The 15,834-nt window shown below is 42.5% G+C and overlaps 2 protein-coding genes across 3 annotated transcripts in view; one reads left to right on the forward strand and one right to left on the reverse strand.

The window, feature by feature from the left end:
- The window catches only part of PLPPR1 (phospholipid phosphatase related 1), a 131,478-nt gene extending 124,988 nt beyond the window's left edge, over window positions 1–6,490 (forward strand). For both annotated transcript variants that reach the window (XM_084504532.1, XM_084504533.1), the window contains exons 6-8: window positions 1,214–1,390; window positions 2,966–3,097; window positions 5,126–6,490. In XM_084504532.1, the coding sequence (XP_084360658.1) occupies window positions 1,214–1,390; window positions 2,966–3,097; window positions 5,126–5,158 (342 nt within the window). In that variant the 3' untranslated portion in view covers window positions 5,159–6,490. The remainder of the gene's footprint in view (window positions 1–1,213; window positions 1,391–2,965; window positions 3,098–5,125) is intronic.
- A 6,666-nt stretch (window positions 6,491–13,156) lies between these two features.
- MRPL50 (mitochondrial ribosomal protein L50) lies at window positions 13,157–14,296 on the reverse strand. The gene is made up of 2 exons (XM_084504800.1): window positions 14,159–14,296; window positions 13,157–13,695 (listed from the first exon to the last, which is right to left on the reverse strand). The coding sequence occupies exons 1-2, from the start codon at window positions 14,266–14,268 to the stop codon at window positions 13,293–13,295; spliced, it is 513 nt and encodes a 170-aa protein (XP_084360926.1). The 5' UTR covers window positions 14,269–14,296; the 3' UTR covers window positions 13,157–13,292.
- Between the last annotated feature and the right edge of the window lie 1,538 nt (window positions 14,297–15,834).

The raw sequence follows: 15,834 nt of genomic DNA on the forward strand, positions 1-15,834 counted from the left end.
GTGGTAGGTGAATTTACAATTTTGCCTTGATACAGGCCATGAGGCAAGCTTACCTGCTGACCCCTGGTCAGTTGCTCTGGCCTGCCACTTCACCTACCGGGAGGTTATTGCTGCATCCCATCCCTTTCTCCAGAGCTAATGTACTGCAATGATTTTGGGACTGACATTACTAACTTGAGCCAGAGAGAGGAGGCCAGCAACAGGGTAATTGGATGGCCCAGTCAGTGAGAAGGGAAAATAAATATGGACAAGAAAAAACTGAAAATTGATATATGGGAGGCGATGTGTCATCTTTGTGCATGATGAAGACAATATTGGGAAAAAAAGGAAAAAGAAAAAAAAAAAAAAGACTGTGTTTTGATGTATTTGCTTTGCTTATCAAACCTTGGGAATACTTACAGGCATCTATACTTGATGAAAAGTATTTTATTGTATTGTTTTGTCATCAGACTTGGTTTGCTTGCTCTTCAGTATTTTTGGCTCTGGAATTAAAAACTAATAGCTGTTAATTGTGACCCACATGGTTTTACTCTTTTTGTCAAAATGCATTTAAAATAAAATATGAACTGCCAAAAACATGTAAAGTTCATTAAACAGTATTATAAGCACCATGAAAATTCATGATTTAGAGTGACAATTTAATAATCAACTTTGTTTTGAAAGAAATATTCCTAGTGTTCTGTATTTCATTTTACCTTGAAGAGAAGACATCTGAAGTGGTTTCTCTTAATGCCAACAATCTGTTTCTTAATCTGAACACTGCTTAGGAGGCTGGAGCAGCTGTAGTTCATATGGACGCTAGGTCCATATATATACATCATATATATATTAGTTTCTGCAGGAGTAAAACACTTGACTCCCTTTTGCAAATATTTAGTCATTTACATTCAGTGTGTTTGCTGGCATATGAGCAAGCACTTGCACAAGTTAGAACATCAGTAAAACTGAGCCTGCGTATAGCAGCTCAGAAAGTCCAGTGTAAGTGCAATTGATTGGATATTTGGTACCCTGAAATGTCACTTTCCAGTACCTGTTTTATTCACCTAAAAATGTTTTCTCAGTTACCTTAAACCTCTTCCTCCATTTCTCAATTTCTTTTTTTCATGAGCCGTGAATCACATCCTCATTGACTTATGATATGTCTGGATAGCAAAAGATTAATTTCTGGCAGATCTCTTCATTTTTGGTTTGCCTTTTTTTTTTTTTTTTTCAGATGTACATCACAAGCACAATTAAAACAAAGAGTAGCAGGCTAGCCAAACCTGTGCTGTGTCTGGGTACCCTGTGTGCTGCCTTCCTCACTGGGCTAAACCGAGTTTCTGAGTATCGGAACCACTGTTCGGACGTGATTGCAGGCTTCATCTTGGGAAGTGCAGTAGCTTTGTTTCTGGTAAGCCTATCAGTCCTTCCCCATTCCTTTTAATAGCAGATGTTAAAAAAAAAAAAAAAAAATTACTCCTCCCTTGTGTCCAGCTGCAGCTAATTAACCCAGTTGCTAAGAACTAATTCTAGCCCCATCTAATCAATGTACCATCAGAGAAAATCCTAACATGAAATCAGGTTGATATTAATTAATAAGACTAGTATGATGACATTTTTGCTACCATTAGTGTTTCAAGATTATTTTATTTTAATTACTGTACATACTCTTACTTGACCGGTCCTGGAAAAATGTTTTGAAGATGGTGTAGATTTTAATTAATGTCAAAACAAGGGAATGCTTGAGACTTGTTCCCTGACATCACTGTATTGCAAAGCCCCACTGGCTGCCTGTGGGACAAAAATGTAGGATACAGGGTGTTGCATGGAGCTCTAAGCAATGGTCCTCATTCTCCATTTTGTTTCAAGCCATAAAAGATGAGCAGGAAAAAGGAAGATCAGGATAAAATCTCTCTGATTTTGCCCAAACAAAAAACCTTCACAAATCATTTATCCCCATGTTCCCTTTAAATAAAAATTTGTCTCCAACCTGTAATATGAATCTCTATGGCTTTAATATGAGCAGTTTTTTCTGATTCCCACTGGGAAAGTCAGTTTAAGAGTAGCCCACGTAATATGATAGGCAGTCACCGCATACATCTGGTCAGGACAGTCCACGTGCTTCCAGTACCTCTTTCTAGCAGCCTGCTCCCAACCACAACTTGGCCCTGCAACCCTTCTGCCACCAGCAAGTGGCAAAGGCTCCATGGCCAAGCAGAGGAAGGGGTCTCCCCAGAGCACGGAGGAGAGGACTGCTGTGAGATGCCTGCTCTCAGCACAAAACTCACCCAGGCTGCAGCCTGCTCCTTGCTCAGGTGTGAAGAGCAACAAAGAGGAAGATCCAGTGAGGAACTGGCTGCAGGAATTGCTCTAACAGCTGATGTGTGAGCTCCTGCATGCCTTGTTTTCGCTTTGTACCCTGCCTCCAAGAAGGTATGTGCAGCATATGCTCATGCCAGCATCACCAGGTGGGTGCAGTGAGTCTGGTCATGAACGAGGGAAGGCCTTGTTGGATAAACTCTGCAGGAGTTGTGCTGCTAACATGAAGTAATGATGCTGAAGGATCTTGGTGGCATCCAGATATGAGGTAGATTAAGCCATCAAATGAGCTCTTTTCATTGTTTGGAAATGTTAGTCAGAGTCTCAAGGGGATATTTGGCTGAGAACATGTGCAAAAGGATGGTCCATGTTTCTGGCATGCAAAAGCAAGCAGCGTAGGATGCTGTGCTGTATAAAACATAAGAAGGCTGGGGATGGTTCAGCCAGGAAAGATGAGCTGTTTTACTGAGATGGTCTGGCATACCCAGCTGTATCATTAAATGCCCTGTTGCCCAAGGCTGAGACAGGTGATGCCTTTAACCAAAACCCCAGCTGAAGTTCTTTGCAAAAATTGGCAGCTGAGAGACCCTGGTGGGAATTCCTTTGAGTTACTCCTGTGGACAGAACATGCTAACCTCATTTTGTTTTTTTCTTCTGCATTACACAGGGGATATGTGTTGTCCATAACTTTAAAGGCACTCATGGAGCTCCTTCTAAACCGAAGCCTGAAGACCCACGCGGAATGCCACTCATGGCTTTTCCAAGGGTGGAAAGTCCGCTGGAGACATTGAGTGCACAGGTGCTGTAAATTCACTCACTCATGCCATCACCAAAACACATTTTCTGTTATGACAGGCTAAAAACTAAAAACTAGTTGTATACCTAACTACACGGAGAGCTTGTTTCATTCCCAACATTAAACCCATTGAACAGAAGTGATACAAAGGGGAGATTTTTTTTTTTTTTTTAATTTATCTTTTTAAACCAACAAATTCTGTAGATCTCATGCCCCTCTGCACTTCCAAAGCTAAGGAATTTCAGGTGTCCTGTGCAATAACAAATTTTTGCTTAGGAGAATAGATAATTGAGAAAAAAAGTGAAGATAATTCTTTGTAATTACACTTAAGAATGCTTTGAGGAGGTCTGGAACATTTAAGATTTGTTACCCTGAGGATAAACAAATAATAGTAATTAGTTTTTTATTCTTATTACTGTTCAGTAATTGTTCTATAAGAAGAAATCGTATAACTAACTACTCTCTAAGCCATCAGAGAAGATGCTAATAACATTCTCTGAAGTCTGCAAAAAAGTAAGCTACCATGGGCATCATTGTTGATCATGTTTCTGTTAAACTACTAATTTTGAATGGTTTGTGTTGGCACAACTGAACTGTACCTTAAGCAAACTAAGAAAATGCAACCTGCCAAGAATTTCTGGAAACCAGGAGGAATTGTCGGAAATGCCTTGGTGTAATTTGTTTTTCCTTTAAGTTATACTTCCTGTGTTGGGTGGCATGTCATTGCAATGTACTGGATGTGTGGCAGGGTTAATACTAAAACTTTTGTCACACCCTTTGACAAGTTAACTGAAAATAGGCATTTAAAAAAAAATGGAGAAGATGCTGTTTCTAACACCTGGAAATACCATGCTTAATTGAAGAGTCAGTTTTGATAGACTTTCAGCAAAGATTTACTGGAAGATTTTTAAATGATCCTGCTTAACTGTGCACACTAACAGTTCTTAACATAACATTAACATCACAGGTGGACTTACAGTCCAGAAACTAAGTCCTACTTATGCATTCACATTGCACTGCGTATGACAACAGAGCTGAAGAGATACAAATATTCACACCCTGAGAAATTTTTGTCTCATCAGCTATTTATAGCTTCTGGACTGTGAGGTACAGGTGGGGACTAGGCCTTAACTGTTGATGTCCTCTATAATCAAGAAGATGATTTTGTCTGATTCAGGGTATCAGTTTCTAAATGGCCATACATGCAGGAGTAGATCAGGAAAAGAGTCATCCTACTGTTATAAATAAGTTATTATAAATAAGTCCTTCAGAGTGGCTGCTAATTAGTGTTTCTTCAGATATAGGGGATGCACTGTCCTTCTTGTGCAGATTTATCCATCTGTTCCCACTCTTGTTTTACCTTGTACACACACACACTGCAGGTGCAGCATGATCCGGGGATGACCCTGAGCTGCCAATGAAGTCCTGGACTTTGGCTTCCAAGAATCAACACAGTTTCCATCCAAAGAGGACTTCTGTGTTACAATATATCTGTGTCTGCCTGTGTTTTGGCATACTTCCCCACCCCACCCATGTATGATTTTAAGCTCTGTATGTTGCCTAGTAGGCATGGAACATAGGAACTACAAACTACATGCACGCATCACATGAAGCTGAACTATGTGAAACTACATCGTGGTATTTTTAGACTCTTGGTGACTGAGGACACACACTAGATGGCATCAGTTGTGTGACTATGTAGTATTTTGAACCTATAGTGGCACATTTCTCTGGACAGAATCCAGTCCGGTGTGAAAATCCTTAGTGAAAAAGTGGCGCCTTCTTTTTCAAGCCTGGTAGTGAGGGTTCATAGCCCAGAAGCAGGGCTCAACTTCAGCCTTTCCTACCATGAGCTCAGAATAGACATCATATTTGCAGTCATTTCTTGGTTTTAAGGTGCTTTGTTAGTTGGGCAGCAGATTTTACACCTTTGCATTTAGCAAAGGGTTTTTGCATCCATTTCACACACTAGTATATGTAAGTGACAAAATGTTTACAAATGTTCATGTGTTCACATTTTCCTCTTTGCAGAACCACTCTGCCTCTATGACTGAAGTAACCTGAGATGGACAACTGGCAACAGAAGCTATTTTTTATTACCCTCCAGTACAATACTTCAAGACACACAGTTACTAAATGTCAAACTGTGATGACCAGTATTATGTTATGTCTAGTTAGAGGCTAATGTTTTGTACATTTTTTGTATGAGGAAGTGATGTAGCTTGCCCTGATTTTTTGTCAGCTTTAATATTATTATGCCAGAATTTAAAAGCAAAATAGAAAAAGAAAAAAAAAAAAAAAACTTTTCTTGTTTCAAGTGTGCACTGAGGAACTACATCTATGGAATTGTTGGTGTTGTTATGTGATATTTGTACACAGATTTTTTTCATTTTTGAATTTATATATCTTGAGGAAAAAAAAATCACTTTTACCTTTTCTTACCATAAAAAGTGCTTCTACAAGTGGGTCAGATTCTGATCTTAGTAAGCTCAGCATAGATCTGAAGTAATTGCGTATATTTAATTCAGATGAAAATAATGGTGATCAGGAATCTAACCCAAATGAAAATGATACTATCAACAAGTAATAAGCATCCAGCCTTGATTCAGTGAGCTGCTTAAGCATCCCTTAGCATTATGAACTTCTGTTAGCCGTGCAGTTTCCAGAATTGGAAGTGTATCCTTAAGCATCTTACTGAATCAGAGCCTGATTGTTCTGGTGTGGGTGATTGTGCTAGTTATTGAAGAATAACTAAAATGACGTACTCAGTCTGCAATATAGACAGACTGGACGTGAAAATTTATAGTAGTAGCTGATAGCATGTGAGCTGACTATATCATGTCACTAGATCTCTGTTCCTCCCTGAGGCCCAGCTAAAGCTCCCAGTGAAACCTGGCTTCAGGAATTGACTATGGGGATATACAGCCATCACTGTGGAGCAGAGGCTGCGCTTTAAGTGTTTCATAACTTCATCATAGATTTGTGGGGTAACTGGTAACACTGGTGCAAAGGAAAAGTGACACCACTTCTTCGCCGAAGTGGCATAACCGGGCAGTCAGATTGGCATAACCAAGAAGCCAATTTTGCCCCAACATTGCAGTTTTCACCGAGGGGCTTTGGCAAATCAAAAACAAAAACAAACAAACAAAAAATACTAAAACTGACACAGTCTGTAATAGCAGTCTGCATATTTTGTAAATCCTGCCATACAGAATTTATATCAATACTGCTATTTTAAAATTCAGAAGTGTTGTTCAAAGAATAAAAAGATAATGGGGGGTGGGAGGGCACATGCAGAGGAAAACACACAAAAAAAAAAAGAGCCCATATGCCATGGCTTGTACTGGGGCAAAGGCTTCATTACATGACTTTTCACTGTTTCTAGGCTTTTCCTGCATCTCATTCTTCTAGCATGGTGATAACTGCTGTGTGTCTCCTTTAAAGAATGGAGCTTCTGTCTGTACTTTTACTGGAATGTTTACCTCACATTTCCATTTTGGTTCTTCTTGGCTTTTTTTGTATATTTTTTCCAAAACAGATGAAAAAAAAAATCAAAAAAAAAAAATGTGTAGCCTGGTCTCAGTTATTTGCCTGTGTGTCGTGGTTCCGCTCGAGTGGGCAGCCGAGCTCCACCACAGCCACTCTCTCACTCCCCCTCCTCAAAGAGGAATGGGGAGAAAATATGTGAAAAGGGCTCAAGGGTTGAGATAAGGATGAGAAGATCACGCAGTAATTATTGTAACGGGCAAAACAGACTCAGCATAAGGAGATAGTAAGATTTATTGCTCATTACTAACAAGCTAGAGAAGTGAGAAAAAAAGAAAAGAAACCAAAAGCACCTTCCCCCCCATATACCCTCTCCCACCTCCTCCCCCCGAGCGGTGCAGGGGAACGGGGGAATGGGGGTTATGGTCAGTCAACAGCGCTTCTTCTGTGCCGCTCCTTCTCAGTCACTCTCGTCCCCTGTGCTGTGGGGTCCCACCCACAGGATGCAGTCCCTGATGAACTGATCCGGTGTGGGCTTCCCACAGGCAGCAGCTCTTCCAGAACTGTTCCAGATATGGGTCCGTACCATGGGGTCCATCCCTCAGGAGAAAACTGCTCCAACCTGGCTCCCCTACGGGCAGCAGCTCCTGCCAGATCACCTGCTCCTGCGTGGTCTCCTCTCCACGGGCTACAGGTCCGGCCTGGAATCTGCTCCGGCAGGGGTCTTCCACAGGCGGCAGCCTCCGTCGGTGCAGGGCCACCTGCTCCACCATGGTCTCCTCCACGGGCTGCAGCGTGGAACCCTGCTCCACCGTGGTACTCCATGGGCTGCAGGGGGACATCCTGATTCACCGTGGTCCTCACCACAGGCCGCAGGGGACTTCTGCTCCGGCGCCTGGAGCACCTCTCCCCCTCCTTCTTCACTGACCTTGACATGTGCAAGGCTGTTCTCTCACTCCCTTGACTCTCCCAGATGCTGTGTGGCGCAGCGTTTTTTCCCTGTCTTAAATATGCTCTCACAGAGGCGCAAAACAACATCGCTTATTGGCTCGGATTTGGAAAACAATGGGGCCCTTCCCAAACATGGGGCAGCTTCTAGATCCTTCTCACAGAAACTACCCCTATGGCCCCCTGCTACCAAAACCTTGCCACGTAAACCCACTACACTGTGACACAAAGAAAATGTGGGATGTCTGTGTCTTGACATGCAGTGATTCTTCTAGGTTGGTATTTTCTTGTAACTCTACTGATGTCTGGTTCAGTCTTAGGAATATAAAGATCAGACCTGGGCCATGCAGGCTTTCTGCAACCATGAGGAATCACTGATTGTGTGCTGGGTCACCCACTACAACCTTGATCCAAATTCCACTGAAACTGGGGGAAGACTGCTGCTGAATAAATTTGTCCTTGTCCTGCTGCTTTAGGAAGATAATGACATTATGAAAGCTCATCAGCAATGAACACTTCGTTTAATATGCCCAGTCAGCAGCACCTAGTCCATTCACACTGCAAGAGGTTACCAGTGGGATTAAACTCTGAAATAAAGAATATACTATATCTTTTATATTCTTTATGTTCTGTAGCCTACTCTTTCTGTTCCGTAGTCTCTTATACTCTGTAGTGTTCTTTTCACAGCTGTAGTGCCCAGCATTATGGGTCTCCTGAGCGTGCTGTTAGCATAGTGTGCATCTTGCATTCTTGGTTAATGGCATCAACAAAATTGGTAGTGACGCTATTCTCCACTGTTTAGCCTTTAGCACGATGGCATGGACAGTCTTCCTGAAGGTGGAAAACATGTTTTTGAGTTTCCTCCCCATCCTCAAGGATGAAGAAGTATTTGAATCAGGATTTTCCTCTTCCAGAAGGAGTGCTTTATCCTTACAGTTAACGTGCAGTGTGGTAAGAAGGCCCCTTCTCTCCACGGTGAAACAAACGAGCCCTGATGCGTAGAGATGCCTCCTCCTAGAGAAATCTGCAGGTAGATGCAGATTCGTAGGCACACGCATGCTTATAGCTATGTTCTGGATGACTAAAGAGATGAAGCTGGGCCTGTCTTACATGAGATTTACAGTGCCTCCAGCCTTTTCCAGTTGACAGATGCCCTCCTGTATGGGCAGCTGAAACCTAACAGTGCATTTTATTTCTCCCTTCAGGAACGATGTATCCACCTCCTGGAATCTGTGACCCAGTGAAAAATCAGACTCTAAACAGCCTTTGGATTTATTTTTTTTTTTTCAGTTCCTGTTCTAAGGCAGACTTATCTCAGTGTGCCATGAAGTTTAGGCAGCTTCCATACAGGGACTCAACAGTGGCTTCTGCAGTCTACCGTAAAGACATATTACCCAAAATAAATACTGGCGGCAATGCCTGAACTGTCTGTTTGGGCAGAAGTGACCCTTCCAGAGAGCTCTCTGTCCCCTAGGCAGCTCTTCTCCTGTACCCACAACTGTTCTGGCTCCTCCTGGCATGTAAGTTGTGTCTCATGCGGGGCAAAGGCTCTGGATCATGACCCGATATCAGTAACAACCTTTCTCTGATTTGGTTGAGTACCTGTATGAAGGGTAAATTGGCACATTTCACCAAAACCGGTACAAAGTGTTTGTCCTCCCCCAGTCTTGAATGGGCATGTCCAACAAAACTGCTCTCATTCAAAAGCGTCAGGTGCTGGTCAGCATCTTATGCTACAGACACCTCAGACCACATTTCACATGGATCCAAACAAGCCCCATCTCATTTGCAACCTTGCATTTCTTGGTAAGCACTTCATTATTCATAATTCATTATTTCTTCCAAGCTCACTTGAGGCACAAACCCAAGGCTTAGGACAGCTCCCAGAATGTTGAGCCAAAGCAAAGAGAATAATCACATGAAAACTTTGAAGATCAATGATACATGCTATGCAGTGATGGACTGCAATCATTACCATCCAATCAGGTCCCATTTGTTTTCCTCCATCTACTACCAAGCTACAAAACACAGAATTGTTGCAGAAGCTAGAAATGCAAACTTTAATACTCTAGGGCAAAGGCTGGACCTCAAGAGCTCGTACTAATTGTGCATAAGATAATATTCTAACTATTAAATAAAGTAAATTTATATTTGTTCCTATCTAAGGAAGGAAGTCCTCAGATTTAATTCACCTGATGTAACGGCTTTTAATGTTGTCACTGAATAATCATGAAAAGACTCTTTCTCTGGATAGTGATTGTTCCACTGTTTTGGAAAATAAGGCTCTACATGTTGCATACTTGAATCAGCTACCAGTTGTTACAAGATGTGCTCATAACTCGTAACAATTGATCTGTTTTAATTTAGGAAGGCTAACTGACTGCCAGCTGGGATACAGGGAAAGGTTTTCATTTGCAAGGAAATGTTTCCTGGGAGGAGGCTGAAGGATTAACACTACTTACTCAAGTCAGTCATTGGCACTGTATTTGACGTGGTGTCAGTATGTTTGACATCCCGTTGATGCTACTTTCACAGGTGAGCAGAGGGCCCCTGGAGCAGGTTACGCCAACCTGTGTTTTCAGAGCTGCCTATTACCTCTCTGTGCTTTGGGTGGCCGCAGGCTAATGGTGTGTAGTGAGCAAGTGGCAGAGTCAAGTCTAGATGGATATGCAAGGCACTCACAGTCACATCCTGTTTTACCAGCCAGTGGAGCAGTTTCTCTTCTGTAGAATTCTGTCAGCTTGTCTTTATGCTGCTACTGTAAGGCCAGCTATTTTCTAAGGGTGAAAGCTTGGTTTCAGGGTATGGAACAAGCACACCCCCTGCATAGCAGTGTAGCCTTTTATTTCCGTCCCCTCAGGGCAGCAGCCTGTTCCACATGCTCCTCAGCAGCAGCACTGTACTTACAAAAGGCACGGACTCAGTACCCTGTCTCCACCAGTCACACAGCTGTGAGGAAGAGAGATTTAGGGATGAATGCAAGCACGACCACTGCAGAAATACACTTTGTGTCAGGTGAAACAGAGTGCAGAAAGGGACAAGAGTAACAGGAAATGCTTAAATAGAATGGAGTAAAACCTGTATTAAAAATAATAAACATAAAATAACAGAATAAAAGAGCCTCATAAAATCAGGTAGCCAAGCTATTTACTAACATACCACAGTACTACAGACAGAGAGATTGCAGCAGCTGAGTGAAGCTGTGCAGGATGGGGAGCATTTCCATAGCATAACTATGTTTTGCTCAGACTTTGCAGCAGGAATTAAGAAGGCAATACTGAATAAAGGCTCAAAAGGGCTCAGGATCTTCCAAAATACAGAACAGTTCAATAAATTGTTAAATCAACTACAGTTTATGTGAATTATTCATGGTTTAAAAAAAAAAAAAAAAAGTATGTTGTGTTTAATAATGGGAGTTTATTGTGAATGCATTAAGCAGAACTAACACTAGTTTTACAAAAAATGACTTCTTACCATGAAGTATAGCAATAGTTGGGCAATTCAGTGACTGAAGCTTTTTAGAACAAAAAAAAATCATTATCTCTGTGGGAGATGGCAAATAGTACAATGTTATTGTGAAACACCTTTGGTGTCTGAAATATGTCAGTCAACTTTTGCTAAAAGCATGAGCTTGGATTAGCTCAGCCAAGCAACATTTGGACCTAAAGCATACTTTCAGAAAGAGACTTCTGGTACCTCATTTTTTACCATGTTGTCTGCCTTAGTTTCCTGATGTTTTATAAATGTTTGTTGTTTCAGCCTTCCTGTAAAATACAAAACTACTACTATAAAGCCAGTTACTAGTTTACAATGGCTTGGCACAAAAAGGCAGCTGTATGTTTTCATTTTCTGGCTCTTCTTCCCCAGTGAACATAGTTTTTTGTTTTGTTTGTTTGTTTGTTTGTTTGTTTCAAAATGAGCTTATTTCCAGATCCTCCCTTAAAGTATTCAATTCAAATAGCCACATCTGATCATTTTTCTTCTTATATTATTAGTCCTTGCAGCTTATTCCACGTGTGCTGATAGAAGCATGAGACTTAGACCTCAGAGGATAAGCATGTATAAGGAGACATCAGTATATTTCCTTTGATGGAAAGACATAATTTCACTATAATTTCCAGTGCGTTGCTCCCAGAAAGCCCGTGAAGCAGATGCGTGTTACATACCTTATTACATCCAAACCCATCAAGGTGGAAAAAAATAAAACGGCATGCAGAAGTGTCCCTCTGCCCAGAGATAGCAGAGCAATATGCTTCAGTTCACAAATATCTTAAACTTCCTTACCAGCTGAACCCCTCAGTTTTACCTCATATGGATCTACAAGAACCAAAACTCAGTCCATGGACAATTTTATGGCACAGGCCATGATTCTTAGCCCATATTTGCTTTTGGTGTGTCCATCTAAGCCCACAGCTAATTTCCAGTTTTGTGCTGCTCACCTGCTTCATTTTAATTATGTGGTACTTAAAAAAACATTTAGAGATTTTATACATACCCACCTTATAATCTTTCTCTCAGGCGGTCCCTTCTCTCCTAACATGGTCCATATGCATACTTAAATTTCTTAGAAAACATACTTGTGTAGGGCATACATGCCACAGATTTCATGGCACAACTGGTGCTGAACTACCTCTCTGCACACAGATTTATCTATTGATATGTGTTCTTCCACAAGTTACAGGAAGGGAGTTGTTAACAGAGAGCATTCTGCAGTGCCAATGGAAACACCCTGTCCCTTTTCACCATGCCATCAAGCATTTAGCATACTGAAACCATTCTGCAATTCCACTGGACTCAAAAGGACACAAGAACAGGTATCTTAAATTTCTTCAGAGCTGCAAGAAGCAGTGCAAGAAGTTTGCTGAATAACGAAACTGAGCACCATAAGACAAAAGCTGCAGTTTCTAAACGTTTCAAGTGGAGTTGTGGTTCAGAGAAGTGAACAGTATAATCCAGCACATTTCTCCTAATTTCACTGCTGTCTTCTCTGATCACAAGCCTGCACCATCAGAACCAAAGGAATTAAAACTAACATGAAGTAATAGTTATCGCAAGGATCAACAGAACTTAGAAATATGAAAATGCAGCCAGAGAACGCTACAAGCTGCCTTGATAGCAGCCACCTTAATAGGACTGTTAAAGAGTTCACCATTAATGAGCTCATAGATTTCAGAGTTCTACTTGGTACTCCCTATGCTCGTGTAGTAATTTGTAGTAGAAAATGTGGAGTTTTATTTTAAGACTATGTCTGTGATGGATTTTAAAAACATTTCTGACATGGTTTTGAGTCTCAAAAAGGGGAGAAAAATGCTAGCATACCTCCCCACACCTTCCCTACCAGTCTGCCAGACTTGGTGGCTGAGTTGAACACCACAGCAAAACACAGCAATACACGCTTTGTAAAAACCCATTACACAGTTCAGAGCCAAAGGCAAGACGTTTATGAGGCGCAGAGAAGAAATGCAGGAGCTGGTCATCTCCATGTATGCCCAGTAGGCTCTGTAGCTGTTAGGCAGCAGGGCAGAGGCCATAAAGCAGGCATTTTTACCTTTACTGACCACACTGTGTCACTGTTTCATAAAGAACTTCCGCTCTTTTTTCAGTATATAACAAACAGAAACAATGAAATCTCAAGACAACTAGAGGAACTTTTATTGGTGATACTCATACACTCAGTTGATATCACAGTGAGAGGGCTCTGTTTCAGCTCTGCAGTTCTGCCTTAAGAGCACAACTAAAACAAAGTGATGCTTCACAGCAGCACTCACTGCTCCCAACAAATCTTCAGGTTTGGGGGTAGCTCTGAGGCACGCAGTTCATCAAACTTTGACCCCTCCTTCACAGGAGTGCTATAGAAAGTCAAGACATCCTGGGCACTGCACATCAGGTGGAGCTGTGAATTGGGAACAGCATGACCAAGTTCTGATGCCAGCTGATCTAGGAGCCGAAACTTCAGCTTGTTTTCTTTTAGGGACGTCTGCTGCCACTGATCAGGAAGTGAAGGTCCGAAAATCTTCCTGACATGAGACTCAAGTAAGCTCTGTATATCCTCCGGAGGAACATAATTCCTGCTGCGTGGTGGGGGACAGATCACACTGAGTTCAGTGGGTTCAGTCTTCTCTTCAATGACTGTGTTTGCTCCTGCTTTTACTTCTTTTTCCTCCTTCCTGTTGACATCAGACAAAAGTATTTTCAGTCTCTTGGCTACTTAAGCTGAAATCAGAGCATGTTTCTATTCCTAGTCACTTAAAATGACAGTCTGAAAAGAATTTACACATCCTACAGACACGACAGGTCCGCTATGAGCAAAGTGCAACAAAGGTCGGACCCAATGATCTCGAGTTCCCTTCCAACCCCTACAATTCTGTGATTCTGTAACAAAACTGCCTAAACTGAACTATTGATTTTGCCCCAGATGCTGCTTGGCAGGTGGGTCTTCTGTAAAGATAAACCACCTGGCTCCTTTATTTTATTAATATAAGTAAAAATCCTAACCAGCTTATGAATAAAGAAGGAAATAAGCAAGCAAATCGGTTTCAACCAGAAAATAAAGCCTAACCCCAACTATTGCCCACGACACACCCGCGGGCCCTGCAGCCCCCGGCGGCCGGCGCCCCCACCAGCCGATACCTGCGGGCTCCCCAGAGGAGCCGCCGCGGCGCCGACACGAGGCCCCGGCCCCAGCCGCAGCCCAGCCGCTGCCCCGCCGCCGCCATCAGCCCCACAGCGGCAGCAGCCATTTTGGGAAGCCCTTCCCCTTCCCTTTCTCCTCCTCCTCCCTCCCCTTCCCCTTCCCTTTGCCTCCCGGCAGCCCTCCATGACGCCGCTTCTGCCCGCTCCCGCCCTGCCTGACGGGAGTTGTAGTGCTGCTGCTGACAATAAAAGCTGGGCACGAGAGTATAAATCCCGTTTTCATTTTTTTATGTATTTATTTTAAGTAATTTCGTTTTAAAAAGTGAGAGGTGATGCCACAACGCTCAGCCAAAAGATACACCCGTGCTTTGATTCTGGTTTAGTGCACATCTACTTTGCCCTGGCCACAAAAGAAAAATACATACCGGGGCCAGGCACAGCCTCCAGCCGCATCTAGCACACTGTTGGTGACAGGTGTCCTGAGAAGGAGCAGGAAAGCTTTAGCCAAGGCACAGCTTTCTCTAGCTAAAGTGAGAGGTTCAGGCAAAACTATTTTCCACCTTTCAGAGAAGCATCACACTGATACATGGCACAGCAATGAGATACCTAGCGGGAGCAGAGGTTTATTTGAACTCAGGTGTATGGAGACCTACACGAATAACTGAACCAAAAAACGAGGTGTTCATGACTCTGCTGTGGGCTCCTGGGGTGCTTTTTGGCAAGTCACTTGATCTTCCTTCACGGTTTACATCAGGACAGACTAAATACACACACTAATTACTCAATGACTGGACCTTTGTGAAAGAGTTTTGTTATGTATTGCCCCTATAACACAATGGTTACTAACACACACGCAGAATCAACAACAACAAAGTTATGGGAAACCTATTCTCTCTGCTTTCCCTTTCCTTGCTGGCGGGAGCAGTGGGTATCAGTGGCTGCAAGGAGTCGAGTGCTGAGCTAGGTGGCTGTGGCTGCACAAGCACAGTCCTCAGTGGCCCTAGAAGGCCTCCATGTGCAGGTGACCCTCGAGGTTGTCATATGCCTCTCTTCCAGGTGAGGTGTGTGAGGTTTCTGAGAGAGAGATCATATCATTTTCTGGATTGTATGCTCTTTACTGCTCAGTGGGCTGCTCCAAGGCATTACCACATGATGGATGTAGCGTGTCAACCAGTGAATATCCTGGTATGACTTTAGTTCTGCTGTTTCTGCCATTTATGGCAAAGGGCAGAGCTGCATTTTTTCATAACAACCATCTGGCAGTGCTTTATTTAACAGAGCTTAGCATCACTAACAACTACTTGGCAACATATCAAAGGTCAAACTGTGGGCATTTGGCATCAACCTAATTATTCAAGTTATGACAATTGGATAGGCCAAGATCCTTCCCTTCACGTTTAATGTTGATTACCATGCAAATGCTACAATAAAAGCACCAACATAAATAGGCTACGGACAGCACTAACTCAGCCTGTGCAACCCTAAGTCAGTGTATGGCAACCTTGCTGAGCTGAACCAAGTGCATGATTCTGCAGAGGCCCAAAAGGTTTTTTGTGGTAACGTTGCTGATCTGTCTGGAGTCCAGTGCAATGCTTGTCACACACATCTCCGAACTTTCCTCAGTTTTTGTCTTCAGTTAGCAGAATTAACATCTCCAGTTTTATCATTGTTGG

This window comes from Aythya ferina (assembly GCF_964211825.1).
Source record: "Aythya ferina genome assembly, chromosome: Z".
Taxonomy (NCBI): domain Eukaryota; kingdom Metazoa; phylum Chordata; class Aves; order Anseriformes; family Anatidae; genus Aythya; species Aythya ferina.